General features: G+C 40.5%; 1 protein-coding gene and 1 pseudogene across 1 annotated transcript; both read left to right on the forward strand.

The window, feature by feature from the left end:
* The first annotated feature begins 5333 nt into the window (after positions 1–5333).
* LOC120366320 (innate immunity activator protein pseudogene) lies at positions 5334–6104 on the forward strand (annotated as a pseudogene).
* Positions 6105–17259: 11155 nt separating this feature from the next.
* LOC101037787 (olfactory receptor 13D1) lies at positions 17260–18219 on the forward strand. The gene has a single exon (XM_010336159.3). The coding sequence runs from the start codon at positions 17275–17277 to the stop codon at positions 18217–18219; it is 945 nt and encodes a 314-aa protein (XP_010334461.2). The 5' UTR covers positions 17260–17274.
* The last annotated feature ends 437 nt before the right edge of the window (positions 18220–18656 follow it).

Consider the following 18656-nt stretch of genomic DNA (forward strand, 5'->3'; position numbering starts at 1 on the left):
GCGGATTGAGGAGGAGCAGCTACAGTAACTTCAGTATGTTGACGCAAGAAGTTAGCAAAACACTGATGCTGAAGAGGAGAACATTTTCCTTGTTTCAAAAGAAACTGAAATTCCAATAAGTCATGCTATCTATTTTAAGTGGAGAAGATGAAGACCCCATACAGATGCTTGAAAAGGGAACCTTAGGGCAAAGCTGGGAAGAAGTATTTCCAGAAGGAAAGAGGTAAATGGAGACAGGGAATTATGAATAATTTATTTGATTTTAAAATGCTGGATAACACAATGAAAAATGTAGGGAATTACAAGGTAAAGAAAAATATCATGGATATATATGAATGTCATTTTAAATAAGTCACTTCTTATCATGGGAAATGAAATAATATTAGCCTAGGGATTCAGATTAAATTAACATATATTATGCACTTGATGCATACCAAGAAGTTTCAGGTATGTTACGTTCATCCTCACAACAATTCTATGAATAGGTACTATTGCCCCAATTTACATAGGGCACGCCATGCTTGGACACACAAAGCGTTTTCCCCATAGTTTGTACAGCTACTATGCCAAAGAGCCAGGAACGAAGTGTACGTCCTCCAGCTAAGACACAGTACTTTTCTTTATCTACAGTCAAAGGGAACAACCAGTACATGGACTGGTGCCCAGTAGGCTAACAGAGACTCAAGGGCACTGCACTGTGATGTGTTCCCTAAAGACAGCCCAGGCAGAGGTTAAGGAGAGGATTAAGTGAAAATGCCATATAAAACTCCATGATTTTACAGGCCGTTTTGGTTTTTCTGTCCAGCCCACCACCCCTGGACTCTCTCCCCTGTATATAATCCCCTAATAAACCCATGTCTCATTTGCTGACTCTGGGTCTCTCGGCCTTTTGAACCTGGTGCTGTCCCTACTGACATTATTAGGGGTTTAGCACAACACCATCTCCCAAGATATAGTTTAGTGCTCTATCACATTCAAATCTGTTTCTTCTGCTTTCCTTCCACTTTTCTCTACTTCAGAACAGCTATGCACTATCTAATTAAAACAGCTACCTTAACAGCCCACTTTGTAGGAACAAATTCATGTGCTGAGGTAGATAGAGACAGGAAAAAGAGGTGCAGAACAAAAGGAATATTTTCCCTTTGTATTTACCAATACATTGGTATCATCTAATCCTTTTTAATCTCCCAAATCATTGTATGGGTAGTACTCTCTGAAAGGAAGACAAAGGATACGGAAAGGGAATGGAGAGACTTTTTCCCTTCATCTCCCTGGAACCACTACTGATGCCCCCAATGCTCTGCAAAGACCATGCTGAGTTTCTTTCAGTCTCCCCATAACACTACATTTTCTATCACTAAGCAACAGGGAGCTAGGAGGGCTTGCCATCTATGACTACCCAAAGAGTAAGTATTTATCCTGTCTTCAAAGTCTCTGGATATGAAAAGATCAAAGCAAAAATGGGGTTGTAGGGTCAAAATAAGATTAGTAAGAAATATTCTCATTCCACAAGGAGAGCCCGGTGTAAATACAGTTTGTGTAGCAATAGTGTAACAATGTATGAGACACAACCCTTTATGTAAGACATCTTAACACAAGACTTGGACATATCAATGTAATGAATATCAAACAAATGGAACACGTTGAGTTTTCAAAGATGTGGCACTAACGTTATAAATGGGAATCATTTCTCAAAAGACCCTAAGCTGCATTTAGCTTTGCAGAATGAATACAGGGGCTATGGGATTTTAGATATGTTACTGATAAAGGCAACAGTGGGCCGGTCATGGTGGCTCACACCTGTAATCCCAGCACTTTGGGAGACCAAGGCAGATGGATCACCTGAGGTCAGGAGTTCGAGACCAGCCTGGCCAACATGGTGAAACCCCATCTCTACCAAAAATACAAAAATTAGCCAAGCCTAGTGGCACGCACCTGTAATCCCAACTACTGAGGAGGCTGAAACAGGAGAATCACTTGAATCTGGGAGGCAGACGTTGCAGTGAGCTGAGATTGCACTACTGCACTCCAACCTGGGCAACAGAGTGAGACTCAGTCTTAGAAGAAAAGAAAAGAAAAAAAGCAAAGGGAGGCTGGCTGCAGTGGCTCACGCCTATAATCCCATCACTTTGGGAGGCAGAGGTGGGCGGATCACGAGGTTAGGAGATTGAGACCATCCTGGCTAACACCGTGAAACCCCATTTCTACCAAAAATACAAAAAAATTAGCTGGGCATAGCGGCACATGACTGTAGTCCCAGCTACTTGGGAGGCAGAGGCAGGAGAATTGCTTGAACCTGGGAGGCAGAGGTTGCAGTGAGCCGAGATCATGCCACTGCACTTCAGCCTAGGTGACAGAGCAAGACGCCATCTCAAAAACAAAAGGCAAAGGTGATGAAGAGGACTTTTGCATCATTATTCTTGACCATGCTACGTCTCATCATTGTGAAATCACCTTCTACACATAGAAAACTAAGCAGGCAGGGTGGCTCAGACCTGTAATCCCAGGTCTTTTACGAGTTTATTGTCTATTTTCTTCACTAAAAGCTCCTTGTAAGCAGGGACTTTTCCTTGTCCATTGCTATGTTTTCCCAGTGTGTAGATCAATGCTAGGCAAATACGAGATAATACATAGAAATTGGATGTAAAGCATTCTGTAAAGCAATATTATGCATTTTACTTTGGAGTATAGTCATACATAAATGGATGCCTCCTTCTGACTAAATAACTAGCAGGAACCCTAAGGCAAGTAGTCGAAGGACATATTCTACACATCCCAGTACTCTCTCTTATTTCCATACACTTTCAATCCAGATTCTGTTGATTCTCTTATATGTTGACATGAGCTTCTTGTTCCACACCGTCTATGCTGAAATCAGTCACATATCTTGCAGGAATTTGATGTGTCTGAAGAAAGTGATTTGTCATTGCATTTGAAAATATAAAGGCAATTTTAATATAGGCTTTATTAATTGATTTTTGTGAAGGTTTTCTTCATAACATACTGCAAATTACTGCATACGTATTGCCCATTATTGTGGAAGTATGTTTGTTTTATTTTTGCCTCCCTTTTTAAGATATCTTAATGAATTTCTGTCTCAAAGTTTATCTAAGTGCTTGTTAGATAAATTTTTTGCAGACTCTATCATGGTAAATACTTTCTATTGTGCTCTTGGCTGAAGAGAGGACAGTAACATAATTCTACTGCTGTATAGAGTCCCTTCTTGATTAAAGCCCAAGCAGTAAGTTTCCTGTTTTACACTACCATACTACTTCCTGGAAAAGATAAGAAGGGTCATTTGGTGGCGTTCCTGGAGAAATGGTGGCTTAAGGAGAGAACAGACTTCTGGCAACTGCGGCAGCATACCCTCTTTTAGAAATAATTCAGTAGCATACCAACTATTAATGTAGAAACTGCTTGAAAAAGCAGAAGATAGTATTACCAGGCTCTCAAAATATTTAAAAATGTAACATTCTTGAAAGATTAGATTTTTGATTCCAAATATCTCTTACAAATATGTTAAAAAGGTTAAGCTCAATATAAGAAAAGGTTCAAATGTCTCAAAACCATAAATAATTTTTAATTGGGAGAAATATACACATACTTTAAAAAAACAAATCAACAGTACTGGAAGTGAAGACATACAAATGAAAATTTTTAAGGAGGGCACTTTTATAAGGAGAAAAGCATATACTGTTTTCAAGAGTAAAACATTTTTCAGACTGACAAATTTAGAAGAAATTTGAGAAAGAATATACTTGTAAAAAAAAAAAAAAAAAGACAACTGAGGCTGGGTGCGGGGCTTATGCCTGTAATCCCAGCACTCTGGGAGGCCTAGGCAGGTGGATCACCTGAAGTCAGGAGTTTGAGACCAGCTTAGCCAGCGTGGTGAAACCCCATCTCTACTAAAAATACAAAATTACCTGGGCATGCTGACACACACCTGTTATCCCAGAAACTTGGGAGGCTGAGGCAGGAGAATCACTTAAACCTGGGAGGCCAAGGTTGCAGTGAGCTGAGATCATAACATTGCACTCCAGCCTGGGTGACAGAGCAAGACACCATTTAAAAAAAAAAAAAAAAAAAAAAAGTTTGGGATTGTCATGTTGATAGTGAATAGTATTATTTCCCTTTTTTTCCCCCATAAACTAGATTCTTTCAACTAGATCTTTTACAAACGTATAGGTAATTCGCATAATACTTAAAAATACTTTAAATAATACATGATAAATATTACATAAATTTTTTTTTTTTTTTTTTTTTTGAGACAGAGTCTTGCTCTGTCACCCAGGCTGGAGTGTAGTCACATGATCTAGGCTCACTGCAATCTCCGCCTCCCAGGTTCAAGTGATTCCCCTGCCTCAGCCTCCCAGGTAGCTGGGGCTACAGGAATGCATCACCACGCCCAGCTAATGTTTTGTATTTAGTAGAGACGGGGTTTCACCATGTTGGCCAGGATGGTCTTAATCTCCTGACCTTGCGATCCACCCACCTCAGCCTCCCAAAGTGCTGGGATTACAGGCATGAACCACTGCACCCGGCCTACATAAAATACTTTAAAAATAATATGTATCATATTATTTTAAAACTGAGGCTTAGAATAATGGGTACCCTTGTAAAGTCGTAATTTGAGAGAGAAAATAATGTTAGCTCTTATTAATACCTCTCAGCACGTATTTCTAGAGGCTGTTGCGTCGAACTCAGTCATGGGAAGAGGGTCCTGCATCTCCATCTAACAACCTACCTGAATTGCATCACTTGTGTGCCTTACTATTTAAAAAGCATAAAAATCTAAATTTACAGTATTAAAAAATGACGGAGGGAGGAGCGTACTTTATTCTTTATTTTAAAATAAATACTATGGATATTACATATTAAAATGTAATGGGATTATTCACCATTAAGAAGAGTCTGGTCTTCATTGTTTTTATTTCTATTTGGATGCTTTCATACATTATTGTATTTAACCTTGAAAATAACCAGTATCTTCTATACCCACTGTATACTTCTGCACAATTTTTATAACTTTTAATGATTCCACTATTACATTTAAAATAGCTGGTCTTGGGATCTTTAACATTTGAGGTGCTTCAAATGCCAAGGTTAAATGAAATGCCTCCGGGGAGGGCAGGCCACAGGGAGGCTGGGAGGAGGGAAAATGGCCCAGACGAACAGGTCCTGAAGCTGCGAGGCTGGAGGGGAGGGTGCAGGCGGGCGGCACCAGAGCTCCATGGGACAGCTGGGGAAACTCCAAGCTACTTACACATCCTGGCCCAGGTTGGTCACTGTGTCCCCACTCCCTGCTCTGTGCCCTCTCCTTCCAGAAATCCACCATGAAGAATAAGGATGAGGTCCGCGACACCGACAGGAGCAAGTCCAGCCCCACCACCACACCACAGGATGTGCCCAGTGCTTCCAGCCTGTGCCTTCTGGAGCCTGCCTCCTACCACGCGGTTCTCAACTGAGGCGTTCCTGGCCAGTGGCAGGGCCGTGCCAGTGCCCCATCCACCCCTGAGATGCAGGGGAGGAGGGGCGGGTCGCAGTCTCTCAGGGCGGATTCCTTCCAGGCGGGTCCTGAGGGCCACTGCCGCCCCTCACTACGCAGTGCCGGATTCCTGGTTTTCGCTGAACAAGCCCCACACCACCTGCCACTCCTGCTCAGGAGACAGTGGCTCTGACATCTCCAGCATCTCCCACCCCACCCCACCTGGCAGCAGCCGCCCCAACGTCTCCTTTCTGCAGCCTCTCTTCCCTCCCAAGACCCATCGTCACTGCGGGGCCTGGGGCCTGGCTGGCAGCAGAGAGCTGGCCGCCCACCACCCTAAGCTGCTGCTGCCCCCTGGCTATTTCCCGTCCCTGCCTATGAGAAGGAGGGCGCTCCCCTGCCCTACCAGCAGCTGATGCCCTCCCGCAGCCTCATGGTGCGGACTCCCTCCCTGAAGGACAGCCCGGCACCCGGGGCTCAGCAAGGCCGCGTATCAGAGGAGCCCAAGTGGTGGCAAGAGCGCGCCCGCCTCCGGGGCACCTGCCCCCACTCACGGGACCGCCAAGGGACTTTCTGTGTCAGACGCGTTTACGCGACTTTTTCAGAAGCCTTGACCTAAGGATTTATATATGCGGATTGTCCTCAAGATCCCTGTGATATGATTATGCTTTATTCCCCAGAGTTTGGCCTGCTAGACTTAAGAACTTGCCTGTCTGACAGCATATGTCTCCTTATGCAAGACAAGTGGGTGGTTGAGTGTCGGGGGGATGGGACATAAAGCAGAGTAGGCCACCTTGAGAGTTCGCCAACGCTCTGTGCTCTGGTTCCATGAACTTCCCTGGAGAACCGCACCTGTCCCTCCTGTCCCACTATGGCTGGAGGCTGGATGTGGTACATACTCATACACATGGCTCCTCCCCATTTCCCAGGTCTCTGGGTACCCAGGCCTGGGCTGGAGGAGAATCCCTTCCTCCTTTCTAAAGTGCTCTGTGATACATGCACCAAGTGGTAGGTCAAAGGTCAGTATATCCTGGTGGTGTACTGTTTTGCTAGACCCGGGCTATTTTCCCAACCCCATAAATCCTCTTTAGGGACCCTGTCATTACACCCTGTCTATGCCAGGTGGGCTCCCATACCTCTGAGCTTTGAGTCAGTGGCATCACAGACTGTAGCCTCAGGGGGTCTGGCTGGGGGCTGGCCCATGCTGGTGGTTAGTGGCCCTACCTCTGGGCATCTCAAGGGCTTGCAGCCCCACTGTTCCTTCTAACATTTTGTTTTTCAGATGCAGTTTCGCTCTTTCCCTCAGACTGGAGTGCAGTGGCAAGATTTCAGCTCACGGCAACCTCTGCCTCCCAGGTTCCAACGATTCTCCTGCCTCAGCCTGCCTAGTAGCTGGGGTTACAGGCACGCACCACCACACCTGGCTAATTTTTGTGTTTTGGCAGTCATGGAGGTTTCCTCGTGTTGGTCAGGCTGCCTTGAACTCCGGGCCTCAAGTGATTCACCCGCCTCAACCTCTCAAAAGTGCCGGGATTATAGGCATGAGCCCCCGTACCCTGCCCTTTTACCATTTTTTCATCAGAGTCCTAAAAACCAATACTTTACAAGTGGTCTTGGAAAGGTACCACTTTTGTGGCATGTTCTGGGCGGCGGAGGGGTCACAGTTCCTACTCTCCCCACCCCCCATCCCAGCTATGCTTCTGCTCTGAGAAGGTGCTTATTTACACAAATATGGGCATACTCACTCCCAGGCGCCAACGAGATGCAGAATTTTCTTTGAAGGCATTCATTAATTGTCCCTGCTGCAGCGACTGGAGCAAGTCTGGAAGCTGCCGGTGCTACCACCACCCAGCGTTCCCTGCGTCCTCATTCTAAGGCCTTCTCTGCTTACAGGACAGGGGTCCTGCTTCAGTGAGAAAGCAACTGAGTTGAGGCAGGGGGTAGGGAGAGCTGAGTTCTGACTTTACCTGTGCAGAACTCTCTGCCCCCATGTTCCCTGGACTGGAACAGAATGTGAATATAACAGAAGGCTCCAAGAACTCTAGTGCCTGACCTAGAAGAGGCACAGCTCTCCCTGCTGGAAAGAAAACGGTGTAGCCGAGTGCACGAGGGTGCTGAGGGAAGACCCAGGATGGCCCATTAAAGGAACCTGGGAGTGGACTCGGGAGGCTGAAAGGATGCACCTGGTATTTCTCTCACTGTGGTCTTAACCACATCAGCAACTCCTACCTTTCGGGCCAGCTCTGCTCCCGCCGTGTGTGAATGCCCGGCTTGGATGCTGTGCTCTTCTGGTTTGCCTCCAAGCCGCTCTCCCCAGACCATGATGGTTTCCCTGGCCCTTCAGTGTCCTCACTAGAGTCCAGAGCGCCTTGGTCTGAGCCAGGAGACTGCTGAGCGCTGGCCCTCCACACCTGAACATCCTTTACATTAACTTATTGGTCCTTACATTAACTTATTGGCACCTGGTGCCGTTGCCAAGTGGCTGTGTCCTCGGCTACAGGGCTGGAACTGTGTGGGGTTTAGCGTCCAATACTTCAATAAAATTGTTTTTTTTTTTTGTGGAAAAATAAAATAAAATAGATGGTTCGAAAATGTGGTAAAATTCTCCAAGGGGAGAAGAGACAAACTGTCCCCGCCAAGTATGGCACAAATGCAAGGTTTAACAAAATAAATGTTGTCCTTGTTTTAATCCACTAAATTTTATGGTGGTTTTTTTACATAATAACAAATACACAGAACAACATCCTTCAGGGAAAAATAACAGAATTCAGAATTTCTAGAATGTATAATTTGTAATTTTCTAGCTAAAACACACAATTATAAATACACTCAAGCAAAAAGCAATAAATTGATAGATTGACCATTAGATAATAGAGATTATGCAATGAACAAAGAATTTTCAAGTAAATATTATAGCTGTGCTCAGCAATTTTTTAAATGTTCATACGAATAAACAAATAGGAAATCTTAAAGAAAAACTAAACTACAAAAAAAGGAACTGAAAATTCTAGAACTAAAAAGTATAATATCTACTATTTTAAAAAAAATACTGGAGAGTTTAACAACAGAGTAAAGATAGCATAAGAAAAAAAAATCAGTAAAAGTAAAGATAAATCAACAGTAGTTACCCAATTTAAAAACGGAGGAATAAAAAGACTTTCTTATTTATTTCCTGACAGAATTGCAGATTACAAAAGTAATCTCCTTTCTGCCCTAAAAACCTGGATTTTTTTTTTTTTTTAACTATCAGTCAGCATCATGTTCAGGAATGGTGTAACCAGATAAGCATGACTATTTTGGGCTAATATGGTAACATAATCTCCTTAGTAACTCATGGTTCAGAGGTAGGCATAAACCTAGTTCTGGAAAACGAGAATGAATGAGCTGGGGCTTCTGGGAATGTTTCTCGCCCTAAAAAAGATCAATAAACAGGGACATGACCTACATTCCTGCCTCTTGAAGTGCAAGGATTTGATTTCTGGAGCTGCAGGCATACCAACAATAGCCAGGAAAAAGGAGAAAAATAAAAACAGCAAAAGCCTTGTGTCCTTGATGACTTTTCTGAACCTTGAAACCACCAAACTACGGACTTCTTATTATATGAGATAATATATACTTCACTATACAATACATTTTAAGGTTGCATTTTCTCTAAATTGTACCCAAAGGAATCCTTGCTGACAGCAAAAAGTTACTCAAGGCCTACTTCTTCCGCAAGAGTTCACTGGTCCCATGATCAGATAAGGTAACAACTTCTTCCTTTGAGCCAGGACTTACTTTTTCTTTTGAACACATGACCTACTTTGTCTTGAATAGTAATGGTTTGCCCTTTTCCAGCATAATTATTAATAGCATTTCCTTTTACTCTAAAAAAAAACCACATTTGGAGGAAATTTCTAAAATCTCCATATCTATTTTATTTTGACCCTTCTAATCGTTTCATTTTAGATTATCTTCTGCTTATTTATGTTCACTCATTGTTGTGGGGACATACAACAATAAAAAATAAACCTACATTTAATAAAAAGATAAACATATTTTCTGGTGGTGTATATCCCCACAACAAGTGAACATATTTGGCATCAAAATTTAACAGAAGGTCTGCCACATAGGTGAATATTAAAAGATAAATAGAATTGAAACAGAAATGATACATACTCCATATAATTCAACTGCAATCGTTACTCTTTCAAATTATAGTTCCATCCTCTTATTTCACAGTGTATTTACTACAGATGCGCTGACATTTTCACAAAAGTGAATGTTCTCCTAACTAAGACCTACACAATTGCAGAAGTTCTGGAAAAACGTAAATGGGATGGAATTAAAACACTAAAACCTGGAGTTGGCACAGCAGGGTCAGGGGCCAGGAGATGACAGAAGATAAGAGGAGTTAGAGGAGCTGACTGGGAAACCATGGCAGGTCCATTCCCCTGAGGCTGGGCAGCAACATCTTTGGTTATTACACCCTATGTCTGCTTCATCCCACTAAGAAAAAAATGTACATCACACTCATTTTCCATTCTATAAAAAGGGCATTATGAGAATTTCTGACAATGAGATTTGGCTTTTATTCATAGAGAATTAGAATAAATGAAATCTCTGATTCTAGTCTTCCCGTAGTGTCATTACCTTCAAAAACCCAAAGAAAAGTATAAAAGAATTCTCACATTCTGATAATGCAATAGAAAACTGTTTCACTTCCACTTGTTAGGTGTTTTTACTCTATTTTTCCATTTTAAAATATTATAACATTTATTAAAATTTCTTAATAAAATAACGTGAGAAAACACACACAACATTGTTAATTTTAACAGCAGGTTATAAAACAGAAAACACAGATGCTTTTTTTTTTTTTTGAGACAGAGTCTTGCTCTTTTGCCAGGCTGGAGTGTGCAGTGGCGTGATTTCAGAGCACTGTAACCCCCAGCACCTGGGGTCAAGCGATTCTCCTGTCTCAGCCTCCCAAGCAGCTGGAACTACAGGCATGCGCCACCACACCCAGCTAATTTTTGTATTTTTAGTAGAGACAGGGTTTCCCCATGCTGGCTAGGATGGTCTCGATCACCTGACTGTGTGACCTACCTGCCTCACCATCCCAACGTGCTGGGATTACAGGCGTGAACCACTGCACTTGGCCTAAGTTTTTATTGTAGGTAATATATGCATAAAAATATGTCAAAATAACAATAGTTATATCTGAAATTATGGGTGATTTTCATTTCCTCCTTTGGGCTTTTCTGGATGTCCCAAATTTTCTACGATGAATATGTGTTATTTCTATAATCAGGAAAAAAATGAATTCAAAGTTAAAGAAAAATTGCTCTTTAATAAGTAAGGTGCCCTTAGATCTTTGAGACATTATTCCTAATATATCTAAAAGTTGCCACCTTCATCGTGACTTAATGATTCAACTTTAAATCACCTGTGGGATTACACAGTCTCTTGGAAGAAAACAAAGGAGGATTTAAATTGGCTACCAGAGCCACTGGCGGGTCCTCTGGAAAAGCTTAGGGCCCAGAGGCTGGAGAGTACTTAGGTTGATGCAGATTGATTTACTATTGACTCAGACTTACGACATGACTTTCTACTGCAGATGAAAGCTTTATTTGCAGTCTGCCCTCTCACCGCTACTAACAGTCATCTGGAACTGAGGGATACTTGCCTATGGTTTCTACTGCAAGACTGTAGTAGAAAGAGAAAGTCACTATGACTCAAACAAATCTGAAGAGGGACAGCCACAGTGACTTCTGTTTACAGAAAGAAAGAGACACACTAGAGAAAAGGAATACTGAGGAGAAATATCTGTGCTTATGTCTACAACGGCTTTGTTGTTCTGAAGACTGAAGTTGCAATAAGCCATGTTATTTATTGTATGTGGCAAATTTGAGGACTCTACACTGATGCTTTTAAAAGAGGATAATTAAAGCAGAGTTGATTTTCAGAAAGGAGAGGGAATATGCGAACTGGGAATTAGAAATGATTATTTTATTTGAAAAGTTTGGAATACAATAGTGAAAAAAGCATGGGAAATAAGGTATTACTGGTTGAAGAAAATACTTGGATACTTAAGCAGGTCACTTTAAATTAGTTGTTTTTCCTCACCATGGAAAATGAAAGAATAGCAGCCTTAGGAGTTCGGATTAAACTAACATTACATATTTGCACTCACTCTGTGCCGAGACCTTTCTGGTATGTTATGTTAATCCTCACAATATCTCTACAAAGTAGACAGCATTACCTCATTGAACATTATTCTCACTTCCAAGAAGACTGCTCTTTCCATTAAAACATAGTACTTCTCCATAAAGATGCCTTACTAGCAGAAAGAACAAAGGGGTAAGAGAACTGGATCACAGGAGGCTTCCACGGTGCAGCCCTAGAAATGATTAGAACATAGTATCCTGCATATGCTAATAAATCTGAGGCATCGCCACTGCTCAGATAGAGACTCCTACAACATAGGAGCTTAAAGTTTCGGCTGTATTCCTGGCAATGTTAGCGAAAAAGCACGGAATAGTCTTAAGGCTGTACAAAGAATGGAAAAGAAGACTCTAACTCACCCAATATTGCTTATTATCAACTCCTTTTAGAGCTCCTAGAGGGTCATTTATTCGGAGAAGCACTGGGGATCTCCTTGCTCTTCTCATATTGTGATGAGCAAAGGTGTTTTATAAACTGTAGAAAAAATCTGGATGAAGCAGGATATCGGATGTAATGTTTAGTGCTGAAATTCCCTCCTAAAGAAAGCTTTCCTGGTGGGTACAACATATCCTCCTTCAAAAGGTTCCTTGGGTTGAAATCAGGCAAACCGGGTGAGTGCTCATGTGTTACAATTATTCTCTTCTGCTAGTAAACATGGAGAGAAGGGTGAATGCTTCAGAATCCATAGTTCTCAACTGAAATTTGCTTTCTTCCCATAGGCGATGCCCAATACTGAGGACAGATCTATGATGGAGGCTTTGGGGAGAGATGAATGAAACCTAGAGAATCAAGAAACTGAAATTCTACATTTTTATAGCAAAGAAAAAAGCAGAGGTAACAGAAGCCCCTGCTGTTTCCCTGGGCTCTCTCCCACCCACCAGGCATCGCCTCTGTCTTTCTTCTTGTTGTATGATACTGCCAGATGCTTTACAGTGCCTCCTCTCTGCACTGCTAAGCTTGATCACATTCTAAATGGTGGGTTCTAGAATCCTTTTGCAATAACTGAGGCTGTGTCAGTATGTCTACTAATAATGGATATAAGTGTGAGATTGATTGGTGGACATAAGAACACTAAATGGCATTTAATTAATCTACATAATATAATGTAACATAAAGCCCCTCTCAATTTCCTGTCCATTGTCTGTTTTATTCCCTACTTGGTTTTTGGAGAAAACTGTCCATTCTACACATTCTTGCCACTATTACCTTCCAAGAAAAATGTGAAAACACTATTTCTAATATATATATAATAATAAAATGTAGGTTAACTAAGGATTATTTGGAAAATATGGAGAAGATAAAATTATTGGTGCCCTAAGTCTCACGTTCCAGAGAAAACCATAGTTAACATTTTAATGTCATTTCTTCAAACATAAAAGTACAAAATTGTAATCATTTATATTATTAGAAACTTCCTTTTTAAAAATATTACATATGTGCATTGTCCCTTGTCCTCACTCTTCTCCAAGATTACAATTTGCGATGGTGGTAGTCCCTGACAGATTAAATAGTCTCACATACATATTATGTCCATCGCATGCCAGAATGTCAGCATTCTAGAAAAAAACCTTATAGCAACTGTTAAAGCATGACTGAACTTGAAATATGATAGTACATACAATGATATTTTTTCAATTTTTGAATCATTCAGGGGCAGATGTTAAATAATAATGCATTTCTGAATGACTTTTAGGAAAATGTCTCCAATGTCTCACCATTTGGAGTTATACTGACCGTTAAACAGAAATAATCTTCATTATCTTAGTGAATTATCCTCCTAAGCTTAGATTGCTGAGACATTTTACTAACAGTGAATATTGTAGTCTATCAAATGGCTTTTGGCATCTAGTTAGATGACAATGTATTTTACTTTTGTTACCTATTTGCTTCATATATTGATAGATTTCTAATTTGGAATTCCATGTGTTAATAAAAACAAATAACATTATTTTCATATACAGTTTGGATATAACCTGTATTTCTGTACATATATTTATTAATTGGACTGATCATAGTTTTATTCTTCAGAGAGTTTTCAGTAAAAGGCTATTTTAGGTTGATAAAATAATTTGCAAAGTATACAATTACTTTTTTACATGAAAATAAGTTGTATAGCACATAAATTGTTTCTCAAAAGTATAAAATAATTATCAAAACCATTCTTCACCCAGTGTCCATTTTAAAAGCCTAGTACTCACAGTGGGATCCCTACTGGGTATCACAGTATATATGGCATAGTATGTGTTCCATAAACGAGTAATTGAAGGTTGCTGTGGGGGCAAAAGCACATAGTAGGGGCAAAAGCACACAGTAGTGGCTTCCTACTCAGACCAAGAGGTGAGAAAGTCTTCCAAGAAAACATCTAAGTTGACAGAAGTCCTCTGACTTAACGAAAATAGCATGTACAAACGAATGGAGGAAAAGGCAGTATTTGTGGGAAGTAAGAAGAAACTCAGCATGTTCATTGCAAAGCATCCCAGGTATCAATAGGGGCTTTGGAATTTCTACAGTGGAGGGACCTTGGGATGACAATGTGGTCAGCGGAGGGGCTGGAGGGCTTTCCTTGAAGTCGTGTTGCACAGCAGGCACGTTGTTTTCCCTCAGACTGTATTTCTCTATTTATGTGTCTTTTGTGCGGAGGCTGGTGATTATTATTGAGAAGCAAACCCATTCAATAATACCTTCCTTGGCATTATCGTAGGAGAAGAAATGGCTGAAGTGGGAAGAAAAAAAAGAGAACTGAGGGAGTTAAGACAGGTTTTGTGATAGGTTAGTGTGTTTGTGTGAAGTTGGTTTTGTTTTCTCTTATTCACCCTTAATTCTGGAAAAAAATATTCCCTCCTTACCTGGGACCTTTTTTGAACAGAAAAAAATGACAGTCATTTCTTCTTCACCCCTTTCTCTTCACCAGTCTCACTCCAGGATAGAAATATTAAGTTTAGTATACTTTCTTTAACAGTAAAAATTGGCTCCTTTTCCTTCTTTTCACCTTCTCTCCCTTCACAACAACTATCTTCCAACAAATTAAAACTGAGGCCTTAACTGATTTCTTTGCGGAAATAAGTCCATGTGCCAGTGTGACTAGAAACAGGAACGGACATGCGGAAGGAGGAAATATTTTCCGATATACTAAGACTGTGGTACCATTGTCTCTGTTTTCAACCTTACAAAATCACTGTTCAGATGATATTCTTTAAGAGGAAGAGAAATGATACGGAAAAGGAATGAAAAGGAAGTAACTTTCATGTCTTGTCCTTATAGGACCATAGGAATGCTGTTGTCTATTACCAGGCAAGAAATAAGCCCCTCATCCATGTCTTCAAGCTCTTTGGATACAGAGAGGCTAGAGAAAATGTGTGGTTTGGGGACAAGGATATGATCAGCAAGAAATATTTTCATTCACCACCAAAACCCAGGGAACTCTAGCTATGACAGAAATAGTATAACAAAGTTACGCACATAGTAAACAAAGTACCTTTATATAGTAAATCAGTACTTATGTTGGGCACTTAACAGAATTTGAAGCAACTGCAGGATAGCTGAGTTTTTAATGACATGGGGCTAAAGTTATAAGTAGGCAGAACTAGCAAAAGATGAGTGGGGATGGAAAGGTAGAAAAGCCAGATATTAGGAAAATTAAAGATCCTGAAATACGTACTGATTTGCAGAGCAAAAACAAAAGCTAGAGGATTCCAGGTATGTGGTTGGTAGAAGCAAATGTGATAGAATTCTGATGTCATTATTCTTGATTATGCTAATTCTCATGATTGTGAAATTGCCTGCTATGTGTAGACAACCAAAAAGACCACATTCCAAAGGTTACAAGAAATAAAATGCTGTGATCCAACCTTCAAAGTTTACTAGCATATCATTATAAGCAGAAATAAAACAAGCCAGATGTTAGCTCTATCAGTTTAACACAGCAGGAAACATTTTTGTAGTTGTCTCTCACTTAGAATCAGTGTAAGAATCTGTGAGAAATAGTGTGGTCTAGTGGGTAAAAAGGTTGACTCTGGAGCCAGGCAACTGGATATTGAACTTTGGCATTGGGATATATTATCTCTGTGACCTTGTAAAAGTTATTTAAACTTTTCTTTGTCTCTGTTTCCTCTCTGAAAAATGGGAGTTAAATATGTTATCCAGGTCACTAAGTTGCACTAAAGATTAAGTGATCAATACATTCAATGAGCTTACAGCAGTGAAATGTGCTTACAAAAAGGTGCTCAATAAAAAGTAGCTATTGTCAGTTCTGTCACACATGGAAGCTTCCTGGTCAAAATTTAAAATCGTATGGAAGACCTGGGGGTGTGTTCCAATGCATTAAATACAGAAATTGAAAGACAAGTATATATTCATAAGTACTTGTAAATGATATAAACTTGCCTGCAAAAGCATAAAATGTGCATCTAAAAGGCAGAGAAAAAGGAATAGAGAATTTAGACCAATTGGAAAATTACAAAAATGAAGAAGAAAGGTAATACTTGGTGACTAATATTAAAAGGTGAATTCTAGGCCCTAAAGAAAGCTGTACATAATAGCAGTCCAATAACCTGAGTTCCTGGGAACTACATACCAGTGACTTCCAGACTCTTAACTGGTTAGATGTCCCCTTTGGATCAGAAAATTGTTCTTGTTCCATCAGTTCTGCTCCCAGATTTCAATTCCCTTGCCCTCAAATTTAAAAAACAACATTTTTTCCCTTCTGACCCAGTCAAGTAGACTTAAAAGCTGTAATTTATAATATATATGAACATATATACTTACTGCTATTTTGATTCTATCATATTCTCTTATATATAATTTTAGATGACATGTTAGAACTACTTGCTCTACCTGTAACCTAGTAGATGTTATCTAAGTTAATTTTCATAATAAACTACCAAACAGCTATAGCTTTCCCCCAATTTTCCTGGCTGAAACTAGTAGCTTAGCTAGCTTAGACTCAAAAATGTTAAGTAACTTGAGAGTCATAGTGAGGATGACTGGCATAGTTCTGAATCTCCATATTTTAAACTAGATACATCTTTATAAAAATAAAGATTTTAAAGTATTCATCAATAGAGATTCATATGTACCTACCTTTGAAAGTACTTTGTCCCTAGGTATTATATAATTAGAGGACTGGCACTTCCTGGCATAGCTTCTGCTACTGTGTGATACTAAAAAGTATTGATCTCGGTGCCCCTTTTATCATTAGCGAAGTGAATATAATAGCCCTACTCTTACTGATTCCAGAGGCTGTTCTAAGGATAAAACAAAATGAGGGACATGAAAGTTATTTGGCAACTCTACATCAAAATTTCAAAATTTCCTTAATCATATTCTTTTCTAAACTCTGCAGATGACATGAACACAGAGAGACAAGAAATTACACTGCCGTGACGGAATTCTTTCTGGCGGGGCTTTCCCACGGCTCCAGCTTTTTCTGTTTGTGCTGTCCCTCATCATGTACATGGTAATCCTCCTGGGAAATAGCCTCCTCATTATCATCAGCATCCTGGATTCTCGCCTCCATACCCCTATGTATTTCACTTGACCTGAATCATGTCCTTTTCTATACCCAGCAGACAGGTGACCTAGAACACATGGAGACAAGAAATTACTCCACCGTGACTGAATTCTTTCTGGTGGGGCTTTCCCAATATCCAGAGCTCCAGCTTTTTCTGTTCCTGCTCTGCCTCATCATGTATGTGATAATCCTCTTGGGAAATAGCCTCCTCATTATCATCAGCATCCTGGATTCTCGCCTCCATACCCCTATGTATTTCTTTCTTGGAAACCTCTCATTCTTGGACATCTGTTACACATCATCATCTGTTCCTCCAATGCTTATTATATTTATGTCTGAGACAAAATCTATCTCCTTCATTGGCTGTGCTCTGCAGATGGTTGTGTCCCTTGGCTTGGGCTCCACCGAGTGTGTCCTCCTGGCTGTGATGGCCTATGACCGGTATGTGGCCATCTGCAACCCACTGAGGTATTCCATCATCATGAACAGAGTGCTATATGTGCAAATGGCTGCATGGTCCTGGATCATAGGCTACCTGAACTCCTTAGTGCAGACAGTCCTGACAATGGTGTTGCCTTTCTGTGGGAATAATATCATTGATCATCTTACCTGTGAGATCTTGGCTCTTCTTAAAGTCATATGCTCAGATATCTCCATGAATGTGTTTATAATGACAGTGGCAAGTATTATTTTATTGGTGATTCCTCTTCTGTTAATTTTTGTCTCCTATGTGTTTATTCTCTCTTCCATCTTGAGAATTAATTCTGCTGAGGGAAGAAAGAAAGCCTTTTCTACCTGTTCAGCACACTTGACTGTGGTCATCTTATTCTATGGTTCCGCCCTTTTCATGTACATGAAGCCCAAATCAAAGTACACAAAAGCATCTGATGAAATCATTGGATTGTCTTACGGAGTGATCACCCCAATGTTGAACCCCATCATCTACAGCCTGAGGAATAAAGAGGTAAAAGAAGCTGTGAAGAAAATCCTCAGCAGACACTTGCATCTATGGAATATATGAAAGGACTTGAGGCATGTGATCCCCTAAACAAGGGATCAGATCAGGTGTTCTGTATTCACAGATAAAGTCACAGAATCTGATGCCAAGAGTGTGTATGTTTGTAAAGACAACGTTGGGATTCCCATTCTTTTCATCACAGAATGCTCATGTATGCCTTCTGAATAGTATCTTGTCTGCAGAGTTTCAAGCTGTAGGTATCTATATGTTCATTGATCCCATATAGGGAAATGATTTTTCATCAAGATAAATCTCACTCTTTTCTCCTCTTTTTCTCCTTCTTACTCATTTTTCTCTCCCTCTTCTCCATCTCCTCTTTCTTGGCCTTCCTCCTCTTCCCTTCTTCATCTACCTCCTTTCTCTTTCTTCCTTCTGTCTTCTTGGTCTCCTTTATCTGTCATTTTTGAACAGAACATCTATTGCTTTGTTGTACAGCATCC

The sequence above is a fragment of the Saimiri boliviensis genome, chromosome 2 (genome assembly GCF_048565385.1).
Source record: "Saimiri boliviensis isolate mSaiBol1 chromosome 2, mSaiBol1.pri, whole genome shotgun sequence".
NCBI classification, from domain to species: domain Eukaryota; kingdom Metazoa; phylum Chordata; class Mammalia; order Primates; family Cebidae; genus Saimiri; species Saimiri boliviensis.

Coding starts and splice junctions, on each gene's coding strand:
- LOC101037787 (XM_010336159.3), top strand. CDS start 17,275: ATGGAGACAAGAAATTACTCCACCGTGACTGAATTCTTTCTGGTGGGG.